The 22,459-nt window shown below is 38.8% G+C and overlaps 1 protein-coding gene and 1 long non-coding RNA gene across 7 annotated transcripts in view; one reads left to right on the top strand and one right to left on the bottom strand.

Moving 5' to 3' along the window:
• Positions 1-89: 89 nt before the first annotated feature.
• On the bottom strand, positions 90-11,919 carry LOC136146854 (uncharacterized). Of its 2 annotated transcripts, none has more exons than XR_010659084.1 (3): positions 11,516-11,919; positions 6,898-7,086; positions 90-4,898 (listed from the first exon to the last, which is right to left on the bottom strand). It is a non-coding gene; the product is annotated as an uncharacterized lncRNA (long non-coding RNA). The 2 variants fall into 2 exon arrangements; XR_010659085.1 differs by lacking the exon at positions 11,516-11,919 and adding an exon at positions 11,252-11,501.
• A 375-nt stretch (positions 11,920-12,294) lies between these two features.
• HECTD1 (HECT domain E3 ubiquitin protein ligase 1) overlaps positions 12,295-22,459 on the top strand; it is a 73,785-nt gene continuing 63,620 nt past the window's right edge. For all 5 annotated transcript variants that reach the window (XM_065905837.1, XM_065905835.1, XM_065905834.1 and 2 more), the window contains exons 1-2: positions 12,295-12,430; positions 13,856-14,014. In XM_065905837.1, coding sequence (XP_065761909.1) covers positions 13,875-14,014 — 140 coding nt within the window. In that variant the 5' untranslated portion in view covers positions 12,295-12,430; positions 13,856-13,874. The remainder of the gene's footprint in view (positions 12,431-13,855; positions 14,015-22,459) is intronic.

The raw sequence follows: 22,459 nt of genomic DNA, 5'->3' as shown, positions 1-22,459 counted from the left end.
TCCTTGAACAACACATGAGATGAGATGGTACTGGGTAGAAGAATTTTGGACTTTGGTGATGTAAGAAGTCCAAGAAAAGGGCTTAAGACTTGTTTAATGTCATTAACTTTATATTGTTTAATATGGTCATAATATATATGCAATATGATTTTAATATATAAATATATATAACATATCATTTATAATACACATTACATGTTATAAATATATATTTATGTTTAGGAAAAAGCCATGTAAATGTTATCAAAATCCTAATAATAATAACCTAAAGGTGGTAGGCGATTATTACTGATTTTCTTTTCATTCTATTGGACTTTCTCAACTTTTTAACTGTATATACGTATTACATTAAAAATTTCTTTTAATTGCAAAAGTGATTGTAAAATAAATTTAGACACTAAAAAGATATATAAAATAAAAATCAAAAGGTTCTCCTTTATTCCCTTTCTTCTGACTCTTTTCAGAGGAAATCATTTAACAGATTGATGTATATCTTCTTTTAAATTCTCCTTTTACACTTATTCATACTACAGAGTTTTTAAATGGGATCTTAATGTGTTTATGATTCTGCAACTTTCTAGTTTTAAACATTTGTCTTTTTTTAAGTCAATTTTCTTTAAACATTTGCACAGATTAAGTGAATCTGTGCAGATTTCTTCATGTCGCTATTGATGGGATATGTAGGCTATTTTCAACAGTCAACAAGTTTAAAAACACTGCAATAAACGCCCTCGTGTATTTACTCTTCTATGCTCATGCTATAATTTCTATACGCTTGATTCCTCAAGATGTTTTTTTTTTTTATCATGGTGTGTGTGTGTGTGTGTGTTGAGGGGGATCATGTAATCTGGAGAAATAGAGCTTCTGCAGTCAGGCTTTCTGGATTCAAAACCCACCTTTGTTGTTTACCAGCTGTGTGACCTTATACAGATTACTTAACCTTTACAGGCTTCCCTTATGGCTCAGCTGGTAAAGAATCCGCCTGCAATGCGGGAGACCTGGGTTCAATCCCTGGATTGGGAAGATCTCCTGGAGAAGGGAACGACTACCCACTCCAGTATTCTGGCCTACAGAATTCCATGGACTGTATAGTACATGGGATCACAAAGAGTTGGACACAACTGAGCGACTTTCACTTCACTTCACTTAACTTTTATGGGACTTCATCTCCCCATGTGTAAAATGGAGACAATAACACTATCTCCCTTGCAGAGCTGTAAGGAGATTAAATAAATTAGTAATCACAAAGCACTTAAAAGGGTACCTGTAAGTTGGTGTGTGTGCTCAGTTGCTCAGCTGTGTCAGATTCTTTGCGACCCCGTGGACTGCAGCCAGCCAGGCTTCTCTGTCCATAGTGATCCTCCAGGCAAGACCACTGGAGAGGGCTGCCATGCCCTCCTGCAGGGGATCTTCTCAACCCAGGGACTGAACCCAGGTCTCCTGCATGGCAGGTGGATTCTTTACTGTCTGAGCCACCAGGGAAGCCCAAGCTCTGTATAAGCGTTCTGAAGTGAATTTTTAAAATATCTGTCCCTTTCATTACCCTGTATAATGTAACCTCTTTATTACATAACAAAAACATAAGAATAAACTTACTCAAGTTATTTTGAGTTTTAAAAAGCTTATGTAGTGGATGTCCCTGGTGGTCCAGTGGTTAAGACTCAGCGCTCCCAATGCAGGAGGCCCGGATTCCATCGCTGGTCAGGGAACTAGATCACACATGCTACAACTAAAAAGGTCTCACATGCCACAGCTAAAGATCCTGGGCAGCCAAATAAATAAACAAATAGATGTATTTAAAAAACTTAAATAAATAACTATAGCGTTCTCTCCATTGACAATAGGTTAAATGATGCTATAACTTAAAAATTAGGAAACATTTCTTTAAGATTGTCTCAAAATGCCATTATGCTTCCTTTAACCTTTTAAACCTCCTAGATAGTTTTTAAAGATCATTTTTATTACAGGATTTTCAAATACACACAAAACTACACACACTAATATAATGAATCCCTACTTATTACCCAGATTCAATAATTATCCTCAATGCATGGCCAATTACGTTTCATCTGAACTCTACCCACTATTCTCTCAAATAATTTTGCAGCAAATCCTAGTTATCATATCATTTCACCTGTAAGTATTTTAGTATGCTTCTCTAAGCAATAGGAGTCTCTCTTTTTTTTTTAGGAAATATAACCATTATATCATTTTCATACACTAAAGACAGTTAGTCCCATTACCTCATGGGAAACATGGGAGACAGTGGAAACAGTGTCAGACTTTATTTTTTTGGGCTCCAAAATCACTGCAGATGGTGACTGCAGCCATGAAATTAAAAGACGCTTACCCCTTGGACGGAAAGTTATGACCAACCTAGATAGCATGTTAAAAAGCAGAGACATGACTTCGCCAACAAAGGTCTGTCTGGTCAAGGCTATGGTTTTTCCAGTGGTCATGTATGGATGTGAGAGTTGGACTGAAGAAAGCTGAGCACTGAAAAATTGATGCTTTTGAACTGTGGTGTTGGAGAAGACTCTTCAGAGTCCCTTGGACTGCAAGGAGATCCAACCAGTCCATCCTGAAGGAGATCAGTCCTGGGAATTCATTGGAAGGACTGATGCTGAAGCTGAAACTCCAATACTTTGGCCACCTGATGTGAAGAGTTGACTCATTGGAAAAGACTCTGATGCTTTGGGTCTTTTGGAACCCAAAGTCTTTGGGAGGGATTGGGGGCAGGAGGAGAAGGGGACGACAGAGGATGAGATGGCTGGATGGCATCACTGACTCGATGGGCATGAGTTTGAGTAAACTCCGGGAGTTGGTGATGGACATGGAGGCCTGGCATGCTGCGATTTACGGGGTTGCAAAGAGTCGGACACCACTGAGCGACTGAACTGAACTGAACTGAAAGACAATTAATAATAATCCCTTAATAGCAAATATACAGGAGAAACTTCAAATTTATACAATCATTATATGTTTTTCTCCTAATACACTTTAAAAAATATGTAACAAAATATGTAATATGTAATAAAAAATGTAATGTAATTTTTGTAAATCAGATCCTACTTTTCCTTTAAATTATAAAGTACTTATTATGCACATGAGTAGGCTAATGAAGAGTTAACAACTTTTTATTTTTTTTTTTAGCCTTGGTGCAAGAACACCTAACTAGGAACATTAAACATAACTTTTACAACTATTATTTGTTTTTTGTCTATACTATCAAGGGACACATGACGGATACAGTGAGTTTTGAAAAAAACTGTCAAAATTCTAGAATTTATTTTAAATATATCATTTTTGAAATCTTTAGAAGAATGATTCCTAGAATGCAGCATTACTAAGAATTAGTCATCTCAAGCCAAACTTATTATCTTGTTCTTTTAACTTTCAATTTTGAAATAAGTTTAGACACACACAAAAAAGAGAGTTCCTACATATATGGTGTAACCCAACTTCCCCAAATGTTACTGGGATGTCATAGTTGAAATAAGTGAGTTTCAAGAAGGCAATTGATAATATTTCCTTCAAAATTTTGAATACATGTTCATTCTATATTACAAGACTCAATTTTGATTTTCTTAGCATTGTGAGTTTTTAAACAAAAGTACATTAAAATTTCTATCATCAAGAAGGAGGTAAGTGGGTCAGGTTACAAATCAGTTCAGTTCAGTCGCTCAGTAGTGTCCGACTCTTTGCGACCCCATGAATCGCAGTATGCCAGGCCTCCCTGTCCATTACCAAATCCCCGAGTTCACCCAAACCCATGTCCAGTGAGTCGGTGATGCCATCCAACCATCTCATCCTCTGTCGTCCCCTTCTCCTCCTGTCCTCAATCTTTCTCAGCATCAGGGTCTTTTCAAATGAGTCAGCTCTTTGCATCAGGGGGCCAAAGTATTGGAGTTTTAGCTTCAGCATCAGTCCTTCCAATGAACACCTAGACTGATCTTTAGGATGGACTGGTTGGATCTCCTTGCAATCCAAAGGACTCCCAAGAGTCTTCTCCAACACCACAGTTCAAAAGCATCAATTTTTCTGTGCTCGGCTTTCTTTATAGTCCAACTCTTATATCCATACATCACTACTGGAAAAACCATAGCCTTGACTAGACAGACCTTTGTTGACAAAGTAATGTCTCTACTTTTTAACATGCTGTCTAGGTTGGTCATAACTTTCCTTCCAAGTGTCTTTTAATTTCATGGCTGCAGTCACCATCTGCAGTGATTCTGGAGCCCAAAAAATTAAAGTCAGCCACTGTTTCCATTTTTTCCCCACCTATTTGCCATGAAGTGATGTGCCCAGATGCCATGATCTTAGTTTTCTTAATGTTGAGCTTTAAGCCAACTTTTATACTCTCCTCTTTCACTTTCATCAAGAGGGTCTTTAATTTTTCTTCACTTTCTGCCATAAGGGTGGTGTCATCTTCATATCTGAGGTTATTGATATTTGTCCCAGCAATCTTGATTCCAGCTTGTGCTTCCTCCAGCCCAGCGTTTCTCATGATGTACTCTGCATATAAGTTAAATAAGCAGGGTGACAATATACAGCCTTGATGTACTCCTTTTCCTATTTGGAACCAGTCTGTTGTTCCATGTCCAGTGCTAACTGTTGCTTCCTGACCTGCATACAGGTTTCTCAAGAGGCAGGTCAGGTGGTCTGGTATTCCCATCTCTTTCAGAATATTCCACATTTATTGTGATCCACACAGTCAATGGTTTTGGCATAGTCAATAAAGGAGAAATAGATGTTCTTCTGGAACTCTCTTGCTTTTTCGATGATCCAGTGGATGTTGGCAATGTGATCTCTTGTTCCTCGGCCTTTTCTAAAACCAGCTTGAACATCTAGAAGTTCACGGTTCATGTATTGCTGAAGCAAAGCTGTTACCTGAACAACTACATCACGAGAATGTTATTTAATGGAGAAAAACTGCTTGGTAAAAGGTTTGTCATTCATCAGAGGCTTTGTTTTGGCCATATTCTGTCCAACACCTTTATCTAATTGACTACTAACAAAGAATCTGGGGGGACAGCTGATACCTTTGACTTCCAGTCAGGATTCAAAGAGATTGCTATGGGATGCAGCACTGACACAGAACCAACAAGACGAAATCTAGTAAGTCTAAACATTAACGACAGAAATATCAACTGCTAAATTAAAAGACTGAAGGAAAGTTGGCTTGGCAGTTCAGGGAGCAAGAAGTAAGGACTTTAGTTGAGCAAACTCTGTATGAGCCAAAAAAGTGATGTGATTGTCACTCTCTGCACCCAATGCAATGGAAAATGGCATTCCTCTGTCCAGGTCGGACCACCTTTAAAGCACAGTTTCAGGCTTAGGAGTTCTTACTTAAAGTATGTCAGGAGACATTAGAACATGACCAAGGAGGGAAAAGCCATTGCAGGAACTAGACTTATTTTGCCAGGAGAAGGGAGGGTATGGGAATCATGACTGTTGTCTTTGTTTGGTGACCTGTCCTATGGAAGAGGAAGCAGACCTAGCATGCCACACTGGAGAGCTGAACTAATAATGTAATATTATTAATAGCAGGCACTTTTGGGTGTTTATTTAATATGTGGTAGGCATTGATATGCATTATCTTGTTTAATATAATCATTCTATGAAGGGTTGGTATCTATTATCACCTTAATCTTATAGATTAGGAAAACAAAACTCAGAGAAGCCAAGGCAACACAGACAGCAAGTCAAAGTAGCTGATGTCCATAGTGAATTAATATTTGTAATATATTTAGAAGGGTGTTAGGACATAAGTACCTAATAAAATCTAGTTGCAACAATAATAAGTATTATAATCATATTCAAATATTATTGTTGTTGTATTGACTTAGGTCAGTGGTTCTCAGCCTTGAGCCTTGGCTATACATTAGAATCACTTCAAAAAATACTGGTGTCCAAATTCTATGTTCAGAGACACTGACTGAACTGGCCTGAGATATGGTCTGAGCATCTGACATTTTAAAAGTTCCCCAGGTAAAGAAAACATTCACAAAGACACATCTGATAAATACTATTATCGAAATATACAAAGAACTCTTAAAATTCAACAATCAGATGAACAATCTGCTTAAAAAATGGGCAACAGATGCAAATAGACACCTCACTGCAGAAGATATACAAATGGCAAATAAGTATATGAAAAGATTAAAAGAAAAGTATATACTTTCATAAGTATACGAAAAAAAAATGTTCCATATAATGTCAGAAAGGAATTGAAAATTAAAATAATATACCATTATACATCTGTTAGGATGGTGGGCAAAATCCAAAACACTGACAAAAACAAATGCTGAAGGGACTGTGAGCAATAGCAACTTTAACTGCGTATAGAAATGCAAAATGGGGGAAATTCCTTGGCGGTCCAGTGGTTAGGACTCGTGCTCTTGATCCTTGGTCAGGGAGCTAAGAGCCCACAAGATGCGTGGCAGTGTCAAAAAAAAAAAAACAAACAAAACAAATGGTACAGCTGCTTTGAAAGACAGTTAAACAGCTTCTTACAAAAGTAAACATATTCTTGTGGGAGGGAGAAAAAATCAGATGAAGGTAGTCAAAGGGTACAAATTTCCAGTTACAAGAAAAATATGTACCAGGAATGCAATTTATAACATAATAATGATAATTAACAATGCTGAACATTATAAATGAAAGTTGGTAACAGACTAAATCCTAAGAGTTCTTTCTCATGCCAAGGAAAAAATATTTTTTAATCTGTAATGTGTTATCTATATGAGATGATGGATAGGTTCACCAAACCTACTGTGGTAATCATTTCATGATATATGTAAGTCAAATAATTATGTTGTATTCCTTAAGATTACACAGTACAGTATGTTAATTATATCTCAATAAAAATGGAAGAAAATAAAGACATATTCTTACCATACAATCTAGAAACTGTGGTTCTTAGTATTTATCCAAATGAGTTGAACACTTCTGTCCATGTAAAAACTTGCAGCTGGGTCTTTATAGCAGTACTTTTATTGCCAAAACTTGGAAATATCCAAGATGTTCTTTAGTAGGTGGATGGATAAACTCTGGTACTTCTAGACAACAGAATATTATTTGGCCCTAAAAACAAGCAAACAAAAAAATGAGTTATTAAGTCATGAAGAGAACCCTACATGCACATTATTAAATGAAAGAAACCAATATGAAAAGGCTATATATTATATGACTTCAACTATGCAACATTCTGAATAAGGTAAAACAATAGACTTAGTGAAAAGATTAGTGGTTGTCAGGGGCTAGGTGAGAGTGGGATGAATAGGTAGAGCACAGGTGATTTTTAGGGCAGTGAAAATATGCTGTTATGATATTATAATGGCGGATATGTGTCAAGATATGTTTGTCATAACCCACAGAATATACAACACCAAAAGTGAACTCTAATGTAAGCTATGGAATTTGAGTGATAATGGTCTATCGACATATATTCATTGTCACAAATGTACTAGGCGGTGGAGCTTTTGACAGCTGTGCATGTATAGGGGTATTTATAAAACATTTGCATGTATAAAACATTTTTAAGATTTATTTCTTCTCCATCCGAACTGTCTTCTTATCACCAAAAACTAGGCCCTTTCTCTCTCCACTACTGGAGGAATTTTCCAATCTCCCAGTTAATCTCCTTGTCTGCTGCTGTTGCTAAGTCGCTTCAGTCGTGTCCGACTCTGTGCGACGCCATAGACGGCAGCCCACCAGGCTCCTCCATCCATGGGATTTTCCAGGCAAGAGTACTGGAGTGGGTTGCCACTGCCTTCTCCAATCTCCTTGTCTAGGTAGTTCTTATTAGCTATTCTGAACTCTTACCCTATACACCTTTACAAGACTCTTTAGAACTTTCCCAGTCAATGCTCTAGTCCAGAACTTGCTACTTTACCTCAGCATAAATTCTGTATCCCACCAGGACCAGATGGCTTCACAGCTGAATTCTACCAAAAATTTAGAGAAGAGCTAACACCTGTCTTACTCAAACTCTTCCAGAAAATTGCAGATGAAGGTAAACTTCCAAACTCATTCTATGAGGCCACCATCACCCTAATTCCAAAACCAGACAAAGATGCCACAAAAAAAGAAAACTACAGGCCAATATCACTGATGAACATAGATGCAAAAATCCTTAACAAAATTCTAGCAAACAGAATCCAACAACATATTAAAAAAATCATACACCATGACCAAGTGGGCTTTATCCCAGGAATGCAAGGATTCTTTAATATCCGCAAATCGATCAACGTAATACACCACATTAACAAATTGGAAGATAAAAACCATATGATTATCTCAATAGATGCAGAGAAAGCCTTTGACAAAATTCAACACTCATTTATGATTAAAACTCTCCAGAAAGCAGGAATAGAGGGAACATACCTCAACATAATAAAAGCTATATATGACAAACCCACAGCAAGCATCACCCTCAATGGTGAAAAAATGAAAGCATTTCCTCTGAAATCAGGAACAAGACAAGGATGCCCACTCTCACCACTACTATTCAACATAGCGTTGGAAGTTTTGGCCACAGCAATCAGAGCAGAAAAAGATGTAAAAGGAATCCAGATAGGAAAAGAAGAAGTGAAACTCTCGCTGTTTGCAGATGACATGATCCTCTACATAGAAAACCCTAAAGACTCTTCCAGAAAATTACTAGAGCTAATCAATGAATATAGTAAAGTTGCAGGATATAAAATTAACACACAGAAATCCCTTGCATTCCTATATACTAACAATGAAAAAACAGAAAGAGAAATTAAGGAAACAATACCATTCACCATTGCAACAAAAAGAATAAAATACTTAGGAGTATATCTACCTAAAGAAACAAAAGACCTATACACAGAAAACTATAAAACACTGATGAAAGAAATCAAAGAGGACACAAACAGATGGAGAAACATACCGTGTTCATGGATTGGAAGAATCAATATTGTCAAAATGGCTATTCTACCCAAAGCAATCTATAGATTCAATGCAATCCCTATCAAGCTACCAACGGTATTTTTCACAGAACTAGAACAAATAATTTCACAATTTGTATGGAAATACAAAAAACCTCGAATAGCCAAAGTAATCTTGAGAAAGAAGAATGGAACTGGAGGAATCAACCTGCCTGACTTCAGACTCTACTACAAAGCCACAGTCATCAAGACAGTATGGTACTGGCACAAAGACAGAAATATAGATCAATGGAACAGAACAGAAAGCCCAGAGATAAATCCACGAACCTATGGACACCTTATCTTTGACAAAGGAGGCAAGGATATACAATGGAAAAAAGACAACCTCTTTAACAAGTGGTGCTGGGAAAACTGGTCATCCACTTGTAAAAGAATGAAAATAGAACACTTTCTAACACCATACACAAAAATAAACTCAAAATGGATTAAAGATCTAAATATAAGACCAGAAACTATAAAACTCCTAGAGGAGAACATAGGCAAAACACTCTCTGACATAAATCACAGCAAGATCTTCTATGACCCACCTCCCAGAATATTGGAAATAAAAGCAAAAATAAACAAATGGGACCTAATGAAACTTAAAAGCTTTTGCACAAGAAAGGAAACTATAAATAAGGTGAAAAGACAGCCCTCAGATTGGGAGAAAATAATAGCAAATGAGGAAACAGACAAAGGATTAATCTCAAAAATATACAAGCAACTCCTGAAGCTCAATTCCAGAAAAATAAATGACCCAATCAAAAAATGGGCCAAAGAACTAAACAGACATTTCTCCAAAGAAGACATACAGATGGCTAACAAACACATGAAAAGATGCTCCACATCGCTCATTATCAGAGAAATGCAAATCAAAACCACAATGAGGTACCATTACACGCCAGTCAGGATGGCTGCTATCCAAAAGTCTACAAGCAATAAATGCTGGAGAGGGTGTGGAGAAAAGGGGATCCTCTTACACTGTTGGTGGGAATGCAAACTAGTACAGCCACTATGGAAAACAGTGTGGAGATTTCTTAAAAAACTGGAAATAGAACTACCATATGACCCAGCAATACCACTTCTGGGCATACACACTGAGGAATCCAGATCTGAAAGAGACACGTGCACCCCAATGTTCATCGCAGCACTGTTTATAATAGCCAGGACATGGAAGCAACCTAGATGCCCATCAGCAGATGAATGGATAAGGAAGCTGTGGTACATATACACCATGGAATATTACTCAGCCGTTAAAAAGAATTCTTTTGAATCAGTTCTAATGAGATGGATGAAACTGGAGCCCATTATACAGAGTGAGGTGACCCAGAAAGATAAAGAACATTACAGTATACTAACACATATATACGGAACTTAGAAAGATGGTAACAATGGCCCTATATGCAGGGCAGAAGAAGAGACGCAGAAGTACAGAACAGACTTTTGAACTCTGTGTGAGAAGGGGAGGGTGGGATGTTTCGAAAGAACAGCATGTATATTATCTGTGGTGAAACAGACCACCAGCCCAGGTGGGAGGCATGAGTCAAGTGCTCGGGCCTGTTGGGTTGGGAAGATCCAGAGGAATCAGGTGGAGAGGGAGGTGGGATGGGAGACCAGGATGGGGAATACGTGTAACTCTATGGCTGATTCACATCAATGTATGACAAAACCCCCTGAAAAATAAAAAAAAAAATAATTAAAAAAAAAAAAAAATTCTGTATCCCACACATTTAAATCCCTGCTGATTTTAGCTCCTATTTTCTCCATCATTGCTTAACGCTGGGTTTTGCTTGAAGCACAGGTCCTCTTTCCTTTGTTTCAGAACTGATCAGGCTTTGCTTTATTCTTTTTCCTCACTTGCAGTGTTCACATTCTACCCATTTCTTCAAGGTCCAAATTAAATGCCACTTTCCTCCTTGAAGATTGTCCTGGCAGCTCCAAGTTACATTCATAGCTCGCAAATAATTATTCTTATGTGCTGTAGTTGGGACAAGATAGTGGAATCCTCAACTCTTATCTCTTAATTTGACCTATAAGCACGAGACCTAGGAACCTTACCTGCTACAGTGGGACATATGTATCTAAAGATATTCGAGGTGCAAATGTGCAATTTACAAAATACTAGTTCTTCAAATTTATGCAGCAGCTCCTCTGCTTAAAGGAACACTCCTCAAATACTATCACGTAACACTCGTTTTTGTTTTTTAAATACAGTGGGTGTATGGGGCATGGGTTTACATATCTCACAAACCAAGGGATTCATTTCTTGATTAAAAGAAAAAGAAAGCTATACTCACATTTCCAACTAATTACATCTTAAGTGTCTCCAAGTGCGCCTCATAAGCAGACACATTTTGTTTTCAACGCGTGTGAAATAAAACGTTCGAACATAAACGTTCGAATAACTACGGACATACTTAAGGTCACAACCCACAGGAAAAAGTCGAAAGCACACTCGAGGTACTGCTGCTTCCTGGAAACGCCAGCGGGCCTGAATTCAAACCTTTTGGAACCTCAGCTCTCTCGTCCGTACCACGGAGAGGATACTCGACAATATTTACCTCACAAGACTGTGGTGAAAGGTTTTCTTTCTGAACTGCCGGGCAGTTCGCCTCCCAGGACCGAAGGGTGGCGCTTTTCTTCCCGCGACGCACTTCCGTGCGCGAGGAGGGGTGACCAGCGAGGAGGAGGAGAAGCTCGCGCCGGAGGCCGGGCCGCAGAGGCGGGAGGCCGGGCCAGGACAGGTTGGGCCGCAGCTTTGACGTGCAGCGTGGGGGCTTTCAGCAGGAGCACGCCAAGTGTGTACACACCGTGCAAAACACGCTAAGCGTGCGTGCACCCGTGTGCGCGCGGTGCTGGGAGCGCGCTTGAATTGCCAACGAAACGTGAAGGCGCAGAGCGTACGATAGGAAACCCACAGCTGACTAGGCCGAGGGAGCCGGAGGCCCTCGGTAGCGGCGACGAAGCTACCGGTCGCTCCGCGCCCCGGCGCCCTGCGACCCTGCGCCGCGGGCCGACGGGTCTCCTCAGCGCCCCCGCGTGGCGGCCGGCGGGGTCGCAGCCAGCGGAGCCCATTTGCTCCGCCTCCGCGGCGCACTGCTGCCCTCCGCAGCTTCCCCGCCCGGCTCTCCCCCGACCCTCCTCCCTTCCCCCTCCCGGATCGCGATGGACGCGGCCTCCCCCCGCCGCCGCCGCCGGCAGTACGGCGCGGGCCTCTAAGCTGCAGGGCCTGAGGAGCCGCGTGCCGGGGACGGGACGTGAGCTGGCTGCCGCCGGTCTGGGGAACCTCTGGCTTCCCTGTCACCAGGTCCCCGCGGAGGAAGGGGAGGGACAAGGCGCGGCTTTTCCTGTGCCGCCAGCCCGGCTCGACCTGCGCGGCCTGCGGCTTCCTGGGAACTCGAGGGCCGCGGCCGGGCCTGGCTCAGCCCGCGGCCTGCTTGGAGCTGGACCGGAGCGGTTTGAGACGACAGGCTTGGGTAAGAGCTTGAGGAAAGGGGACGCAGGAGCGCCTTTGGCGGCCGGAAGGGTCAGGCCTGGTGCCGGGATCAGGGATGCCCGGCGGTAGCCCGGGAGCGAGACCCCGGCCCCTGGTGAGGTCGGCAGGCTGCCGCCGACTCACCCGCCTGGCCCCTTTGTTTCCCTCCCCCGACCCTGCCCACGGCGGGCCCCGGCTTGTCCAAGCCAGAGCCCATGGCTGCCCCCCCTTGTCCTTGAGAAAGGATCGCCGCCCGACGGGGCCAGGGACGTCCCGCCGGGCCTCGGAGTTCCGGGCGCCGCTCCCGGGAGACCCATCGCCCTGCCTGCTCCGGCCTCCTCCTCTCGGGTAGAGAGGCTCGCAGCTCCACCTCCAAAACTTACCCTCCTCGACACAGGTAGCTAACTTAGCCGGGTTTGGTTCGGGAAAACCGGAGCGCTGTGCCTGCGTCTCTCGGCGCCGTGTCGGCTGGGCCCTGAGTTTTGGGTCACCCTTGCGTATCGCCGCCGTTGGGTGCCCACCGGAACCTGCCGCTGGATTTATGCACCTGCAGCTGGGTTACAGGGTACCCAACCAGTCCTCTCGTCAGAGTGCTTCTGAGTTTTTGTATTGACTTGCCTGTTGGGGCTGCTTCGCTGTTGTTGTTGCTGTTGTTTTTAACCAACTGCCCCATTCGGTGGGGATGGGGAGAGAGGACCGCAGATTGGCCTGTGTTCTGATCTGTAACGTGTTAGTCCAGTGCACTTACTTGTAGCATTTCTTTTTAAACTTTGTTTTTTTTAACTTTTAAGAACAGTTGCTGCTACTGCCGAAATTCCTAATCAAATCTTAGATAGATCTTGTATATCGTTTGTATTTTAACATCTTAAGGATAGCAGTAAATTAAATCAGCAGGATTTAAGAAATTGAAAATAATTTTAAAGTAGAGACTTGATTTGGAGGGGAATTGGATCAAAGTGCTAAGTTTCCTTAAAATACTGAATCTAATCCTTATCAGAAGATCAGCTTTGGGTGACGGGAGGGGGAAAGAAGTTTTCTGGAAAAAAAAAGAACCCTTAGTAAGGTGTTGTTTGCCTTTTGGCAAACACGTTAGTGATAGCAATAGAGGGATTCTGAAGTTTGTTTAACTGTCTTTGACAAAGACGGCTCTGGTTTCCAGTTTAAGCAGCAGCCTAATCAGCTTATACTCTTGTGCAAAACTGGTTTTTATTTAGTACGATGTATGAAGTTAAACCCGAGGAATAAGGAAAGTTGGAAAACTATGGTTAAGTACACGATCCAAACATACTTATGAGTCTTTTCTAATTCCTAGGACACCAAGAAAATCTGGCTCTAGTCAATGTAAAAGAAAAGAAAAAAAATTAAGCTTACGCTGTTCAGTCCTGGACATTTAAAGGACTTTTTGCCTTTGCTTTTTAAATTTAAGCAAAGAAGCTTAAAAAACCATGGCAGATGTGGACCCAGATACATTGCTGGAATGGCTGCAGATGGGACAAGGAGATGAAAGGGACATGCAACTAATAGCCCTTGAACAGCTATGCATGCTGCTTTTGATGTCTGACAACGTGGATCGATGTTTTGAAACGTAAGTACATCCCTTCATCATCATCCTTTGGGGGTGCTGTAGTGACATGTACATAACATGTTCTCAACCATCTGCTGATTTGAGTTTGTATAGAATTTTTCTTCAGTGAGTTTTAAAACTTATCTTCTGAAAAGTTCCTGTAGTTTTGCACTTACAGTCTTCTGAGAAATAAAAATTGATAAACTAACTCCAGTAATAATTGTGATGACGCAAATACATGTTTGTTGATTGAATAGGAATTAGTAGAGAATGCTAATTCTACCCCATAATCTGATTCAGTTTCAAAACATGTTATGAACTGAGAAAATGCAAATACTTCTTTATTTCTGTATCAAGAAATTGACCTGAAATTGATATGAAAATACAGATAATGATGAATACATTTCCAACTGCCCTTTCTTCATTGGTAGTAAGTCTTAAGACACTGTTTTGTTTTGGCATTGTTGTTTTTGGGATTTTGTTTGTTTGTTTTTATTTTTGTTGCTTTGGTGGCGCTGTGTGGCTTTCTGGATCTTAGTTCCCCAACTGGGGATTGAACCCAGGCCGCTGCAGTGAAAGCTATGAGTCCTAACCACTAGACTCTCAGGGAATTTCCTGTACTTTTTTTTTTCCTGTACTTTCCTTAAAGCAAATCATGGCTCTGTAAATTTCAGTTTGGAGAGGATATAAATTGACTGTTAACCACATGGCATAGTTTTTGGAATAGTAGAAGCAGATTGAGATTTGAGAGTTTAAGTAGTTTTATTTAGAGGATTATGTAGAATTTGTGCAAAAATGTAAAGGAATCATTACTAGATTGGGCATTAATGCCATGTTTTTCCTCTTATGTTGTACTTGCCCAGTTAGATTAACCATTCTTCTAAATGCTGAACATGTTTGGGTTTTATTTATTTTATATTTATAATTTTGAATTCTGGTGATAAGTAAATGAAAATTCAGATGCTTCTATATTGGTTTTAATGCCATTTTGAAGTAGTTAGTAGAAAATGTTTGAGATGTTGACAAAATTTGGTATAAATTATCTTAATTTCTTGGAGGTGGGAATAAGGCTGTATTACTCACTAAACTGATGTATTTTTGATCATCTTCATTTTTGAATGAATCACTAATGAAGATGAATTAATAAATGAATAGTTAATCATCTTAGTTGTAAGTCCCATTGAGGCGGTACTATTAAGATAAAGATCCTTATGAACAAAGTTTCCAAATCGCAGTCCGTGACTCATTTATTTCAAGTAGTTATTGTTATTGGCAAACTTTGAGAACATAATAATTTAGCCCCTCTATTAACACTTGTTTTGGTCAGAATCATAGAACAGTGAAATAGATTTTTGAGCATTTGTAGCTTTCATTAGAGAGTTTTCATTAACCTGAGAATTACTTTTGGTATTTTAAAAAATCGTACATACCAGTCACATCAACTATCATATCCTCCATTAAGTACTAACATGTAGTAGTAGAGGTATTTGTAATGACATTTTTAATAAGTGTCATTATATTAAAACAATTTTAAAGGAAATTGTTAAAATGTCAAACTCATCAATGCAAATTCCTACTGTCCTAATATAATTGTTATTCTTTTCATTATCCTTTCCAGACTTTAGTCATATTTGATATAATGTGGATGAAATTAAAATCAGATGCAATTTATATTTTTTATTTACTAAGTGAAGATATAAGAAAATTTCATATTGAAATGGTTAGCCCTATTTTATTTTTAGCATATCAGTAGTTTGTCTATCAAAAGTAGACATTTGATTAAATTTATGACAGTTGTTTTTTAAACCTTTAGCTTGCTTTCTTCATTCAGTAGCCAGATTTTCTTGTTGTCAGAAGGAAAATTGTCTTTAGTTTCTTTAAACCAGAGATGCAGCATGGTGAGGTGGAAAGAATGGCTGTGTATCATCAGAGACCTGGGTTCAGATTCTTGGTTTCCTAAATGAAGTTTACCCCTTGAGAGCTTTACTTTCTTCCTCTGTAAAAATAACAGTAATCTCATATCTGGTTTGCTCCTTGTGAGGAGTAAAGGAAAGAATATATGTGAAAAGTGTTTTGAGTAAAGTGAGCTAATTTAATGTCATTAAAAATCTAATGTTGAATTTTATTTGGAGACTTTATTTCATGAAACTGGTGGGTTTTGAAGAACGTTTAAAAATTCTTTGAAACAGTCAACAAATAAGACAGGGGAAAAGCAGAATGATGTGCACATTTTAAATATGGGTGAAAATATCCCTTTTAACTTAATTTCATAAGATAGTAGCAAGTAGTCCTCTTAGTTACATCAGGTGAAGCAAAAGATGCCTATATGTTCAGATAGGCTTTTGTCTGATTAGCTTTGATTAGTAGTTATATGTTCGTTTAGGCAGGAAAGGCATATGATGTGGTAAAAATAATGGCCTTTGGAATGAGATAGACACGGGTATAGGTTTTCATGGAGATTAAATGTGATAATACAAGTGAGATGCCTAATATAGTGCTTTTCACATAACAGTTAAGTGTTTTTTTTTTCTTTAACTTAATATTGTACATGGCTATCCATTTTTTTGTACCCATTCTGACTTTTTTTTTAATTTATTTTTTGCTGTGCTGGGTCTTCATTGCTCTGCAGGCCTTTCTCCAACTGTGATGAGCAGGGGCCCTTCTTCGTTGTGTTGTGCAAGCTTCTCATTGCCGTGGTTTCTCTTGTTAGGAGCACAGACTCTAGGCACTTGGACCTCAGTGGTTGCAGCCTGTCGCCTCAGTAGTTGCCACACAGGCTCCAGAGCTCAGCAGTAGTGGCGTGTAGGTTTAGTTGCTCTGAGGTATTTGGACTCTTTCCTGACCAGGGATTCAACCCGTGTCTCAGGTGGATTCTTTAGACCACTGAGCCACAAGAGAAACCCCCTGACAGTCTTTTTGAAGTTAAGGGCTATACATTTTCTGTGAAGCTGTGATACTTCTTATTAATGCCTGAACTTAACAAGGTAATGCTCTAGAAAGTGAAATTCAAGGTCTGAGTTAGTTTCTGCTTTCATCTGTGATATGTTAGTGAGCTAATAAACTTAATATAAGTTATACATTTGAAATAAATTTAATGAGTTCTAAATGAGTAGTTTTGCATTCACATCAAAATAGGTGATCATTGTACATATTCTTAAAAGTAGATAAATCCTGGGCAGTTGTAGATCCTGCTACTAAATCTCCAAATAATATAATTTATGTCTTCTGGGAAGAATCTAACATCTCCCCAGAAGATCTAGTAAATGGAATATTAGGGATAGTGCTTTTAGTCACCAGAAAGCTCATATTTAAAAAATAATCATTTTACTTCATTATGAAGACACAGAAGGATATACATTAAAGTGTAAGTCTCCCCCTTTCCTGTCTCCTGGCTGACCAGTTCTCCTCTCCAGAGGCAGCCACCATTAATCATTTTCCTGCTGTATCCTCCCAGAGAGAAATATCCCAAGAACGACTGCCTCAAGTTTGGATTCCAATACTAAATACAGTGGTAAAAGCTTCCTATTGTGTATGTACAGTAAAAACTATTTAAAAATACCTACAACAGTGATAAGTCTTTTAATCTTTTAAATTGTCTTCCTACTTTTTATTGTTAAAAAAAAATATGCTGACCAAAGCAGATAACAATCTCTGCTCTTTTGGTGCCTAGTAGTTTATAAGGAACATGTACTAAATATTTATAGAAATAAAATTGTGGTTACAAGCTTTGATAAGTCCAATGAAGGAAAAGTTCAGAGTGCTGTGACAGCAGGTAGCAGGGGCATGACCTGGAGGAATAGGGGTAGTCAGAGTGGTCTTTGAGAAAGTGGTTTTTCTTAGAGATATGAAGGATGAGTAAGAATTTAAAGGATGACGTATGAGGTGGTGGGATAGAAGGATGTTTAAAGGGAAGGCAACATGTGAAGAATTTTGAAGTGGGATGAGCATGTCGTGGTTGAGGAATTTGGAGAAAGGTAGTATGACTGGGCATGGAAAGCTGTCTGGAGAACTGTGCTGAAAGTTGGGGCAAGATCAGATGGAATCTTGTGTATGCTTTTGGTTTTTTCTTAAGAGCAGTGATGTAAAAGAGTGAGTGATGGGATTAAATATGTCTTTTAAAAATGCTAATTTTTTCTGCTCTATGGATAATAAATGGATGATGAGGACAGAATAAATGCTTGTAGACTTAGATTTTGGAGGTAGAGTAGTCAAATAGTTGAATGATTGGATGTGAGAGAGAGGAAGAAGACAGTACCGTGGATAATTCAGATTGCAATGGATGATGATGCCATTCAGTGAGAGAGAAAATCAAAAGAGGACCATGTTTTTGTTTTTGGTTTTTTTGACCATACCACATGACTTGTGGGGTCTTAGTTCTCCAACCGGGGATTGAAACCGGACCCCTGCAGTGAAAGCATTAAGTCCTAACCACTGGACCACCAAGAAATTCCCAGGAGGACCATGTTTTTGGGAGGTGGAGATCATGCATTTGGATTTGGCTAGATTCTCATATCTGCTTTGCATTTATTGTGTTGCATTATGTTGTTTTGATTACAATATATGAAAAAATTATCATCCTCCAATAGATGTGGCTGGTAAAGGGAGGAATGTGGTAATGATGTCTTTACATAATTATGTATAGTTTCCTTTGATATCATACCCAAAGTGGGCAAAGTGATAGTTTCTTAAGAGTTAATTATAATGTGGATTCTGAAATCATGTCAATGAACTTGCACTCTTATAGATTAAAATCTATTGGCCTGTTTGGTACTTTGAGTGGGTTTTTTTTTTTTTTTTTAACCCATGTATAAGTTTAAAAGATCTTGCACTGGTCATGTGAAAAATATTGATCTGCTGAGTTATACAGATATTCCTAATGTTGCCATATGCCATTCACAAAGTCATATTTGTTATTATAAGTACTTAATCAGAAAAGTCTTCAAATAATGGGATGCTGTCAAGCTCATGGTGGCAGGAGCAAGTTTTTCAAAGTTGTAATTTTTGCTTGAAAGCTCAAATGTTATCATTGGCAGCAAATACTGTCAGTTGTTTTTCCTTGAGGTGAAATGCTTGCTTGGTTAATTTTTGAGGAAATGTTTGCTAGATATCCAAGTCTGAGTAACCACAATTTGTCTAAAGTTCTTTCAGGTAACAATGATGTTGCATGAAACAAGTGGCTAGTTCAACTCTCCAGCATTTCCTTGACACAACCATCTTTCTTCAGTATGCAGAAGTACTTTATGCTTACTTCCCATTTGTTTAAGTAGGATATTAAAAAAATATGTATGAAAAGGTTTGAGATTGTGTGACAGAAACCAACACAATGTTGTAAACTTTTTAAAAATTAATTAAAGAGAAAAGGCTTGAGGTTTAGTAAAATATATGTGTATATATGTATATATATATTTGGTTTATCAAAGTTATTCTGTAGTGAAATTGACCTTTTTTTTCCTGCTATAGCTTGGAAGTGAAAATACAAAACGATTGCCAATGGTACAGTTTAATGCTGCTGCCTTGATTCATGCTAAAGCACCAGCAGTTTTAGCCACCATTGCTTTTACATCATTAGTGCACATGTCAACACAAGAGATTAAAGAAGAGGAAGGACAGTTGTGCTGAACATGGGTGAGAGGTCAAGTATGGTGAAGACTCAAAGGTGTCCTTTGGATTTAGCAACATTCTCAAGATCATTGATCTTAATGAGAGCTGAGTGGAGTGGTTTGAGGACCAGATTTGAATGGGTTGAGGAGTAACAGGAGGAAATGGAGACCGGAGTGTGGAAAACTTTTTTGAGAAAATTGTAGTGGGAAAAATAGTGTGGGGCTTTTTCTTTTAGCGGTCATAGAGGACAGAGAAGGGAGAATTCGTAGTTTGCAGATTATGAGAAACTGGGAGAGCATTGGGTGCTGTCAATAGCAGTGCTTTTTAAACTTTAATGTGTATACTGTGAATCACCTGGGGATCTTGTTAAGATGCAAATTCTGATTCATTTGGTCTGGTGTGGTGCCTGATATTCTGCATTCCTAGTATGTTCTCAAATAATGCAGAAGCTGGTGGTCAGAAAAATCCCACACTGAGTGTCAAAGCTCTGATGCACTGGTGAAGAAATAGACTTATGGTAATGTGTTTTTTATTGTAAGGCAGGAAAGATGAAGATTTTTAGGTTTGATGGGAAAAACTGAAGAGATTTCTGTCTGATGACATCTTTTTTCTCCCTGAAGTAAGAGATTGAAAAGAATGGTAACACTGAGAATGGATTTGGGGAAATGATTATGTTCATGTAGTGCTAGTGACTTCATAACAGATGCCCCTGCCTATAAGCTAACAATATGCAGAGCTACAGTCATAAAATATTTTTATGGTATTTTTTCCCCCAGTTTTATTGAAATGTAATTGATTATAGTCTGAAATACTGATTTGACTGTATCATTTCCTTTTATAAAATCTTTTGTGCTCTTTACCTAGTGAATACAATTTAGATGCCTTCAAAGACCTCTGCTGTATCTCACACATACATGCTATTACTTTTGTTTTCCATTGCTAAGCATAGTGCCTGGTGTACAATAGCTAATATCCAGAGACTGAACACATTGAAGAAATCCTGAACAACACCAGAGTCTAGAATTTGACTGGAATTTGACTCACTGGAATTTGACTCACTCCTTTTTCTTTTAGAGGGAAAGCTGTAATTTTTAACTGTTATGCCAGGAGTTATTGTTAGTTAAGAAATACAAAGTCCAGAATGGGAGCGGGGGCAAGATTGGAATAAAAGATAAAGTGGGTCAAAAGATGTTATTTATTATCCTCAGGAAACAAAATTTATTAATCTGTTACATTTAAAATTTTTAGTTTATTTTTATTTTTTTTAAATTTTTAGTTTTTTAAAAGTAAGTGTTCAATTTACAGACTGTATTCAGTAAAACATCACTATTATAGATAACTTTATTTTTAAAATGTTTATTTTCTTAAAATTGTACATCTTCTGAAATCTTGGCCCAAGTCCAAGTGATATAGTATGGAAAAAGCATATGGTAGTAATAGTATAGAAGATATTACAGTTCTCAAGGGAAATTCTTTATAACCTCATGAAACTTTTTTTGTTCTTGTTTTAAGTTATCTCTGCTTCCACTAGGGAAAGATTCTTTCGTCATTGCAGGTAGTATTTTGGAAACTTGCTTAAGTTGGATTCGTCTGAAGATTCTACTTGGTCTCATTTTTGTGGTTGACTGGTCTGACAGTAGTTCTGTGGAGACTGTGAGTGATCTTAAAGTTTCCTAATTTGGCCACCTTTAGGTCTGTAAGTTGGTCTAGTATAGTACTGGATTGGATTTAATATGTAAAAGTAATTTCTACCTATGATATAAGAGGTAAATATTTAGCGAGTTTAAAAGTTTTAATAACTCTTTAATTGTGATTAATCTAAACTTCTGTGCCATAGATGTATTCTTTCAGTACTATTCAGGAAGGACTGTGATTATTTATAAAAGCAATTTAATTTTCTCTTAACTTTTTAAAAATTACATATGGATTTTGACAAACACAGAGTCGTGTAACCACCACCACAATTGAAATTCAGAACAGTTCTATGGAAAATGAGAGATAAAAGTGGATTTACTTTTTGTGTTGTGGGAAGGTGTGGGGCAGGGGAAGGAGACCTGATGGAGACTGGGCTGGGATGAAGGCTTGTGTGTTGTGGGGGTGGAGACATGTTAGAGAGCGGTTGGGCATCAGGATGAAGAAGCAGATCACTAAGAGAACTGATGGGATCCTTTTGTTTGGTTTCTGTTTCCATAAGCAAGAAAGTTCTTACCTTTTCTTGATATCATTCATTCAGGAATAAAACTTGAGTATCTTCCCTGTTGGGTGCTGTGTGAAATACAGCTCTATTCCCAAGGAGCTTGCAGATTTTAAGGAGAGAGTTACAGTGGACAACAGAAAATGAAATATAAATATAAGTTGTCAAAGTAAATTAAGACCAAAAAAAAAACCAAACCAGGAGTCCTGTTGTGGATAGTTAGAAAGTAAGCCTGAAACTCAGGAGGTGACGTTTAGGCTCACAGGAAGGATGAGAAAGAAACAGCCATGGGCAGAATTGGGAGAAACACATTTTAGGCAGAGGGAGCATCTCACACATTAGTATCTGGTTATTTTTATCTTTCTATCGGTTCATCTCTGCTGAGTTCATCCCCAGTTCAAATCTAACACCACAGGGTTCATTCTAGTTTTCTTTTTTCTGTGTTTCCATCTCCAGGCTACAGTGAGAAGTCTGGCTGCCATTGTCCTCAATATATTTATGTACTTACTTATTTGATCACTTCCCTTGTCTGTATCAGCTGCTCCTTACCAGGACATGCCCCTGTTCAAATGCTCTCTTTGTCTTGCTCAGGCTCTTACACATTATTCCAGACAGACTTCCTCTTCCCTCTAGAAATACCTTCCTCAACAGTGGTGAGGAAACATCTCTTA

This window comes from Muntiacus reevesi, chromosome 15 (genome assembly GCF_963930625.1).
Source record: "Muntiacus reevesi chromosome 15, mMunRee1.1, whole genome shotgun sequence".
Classification (NCBI taxonomy): Eukaryota; Metazoa; Chordata; class Mammalia; order Artiodactyla; family Cervidae; genus Muntiacus; species Muntiacus reevesi.
This window is presented reverse-complemented; position numbering and strand designations above follow the sequence as displayed.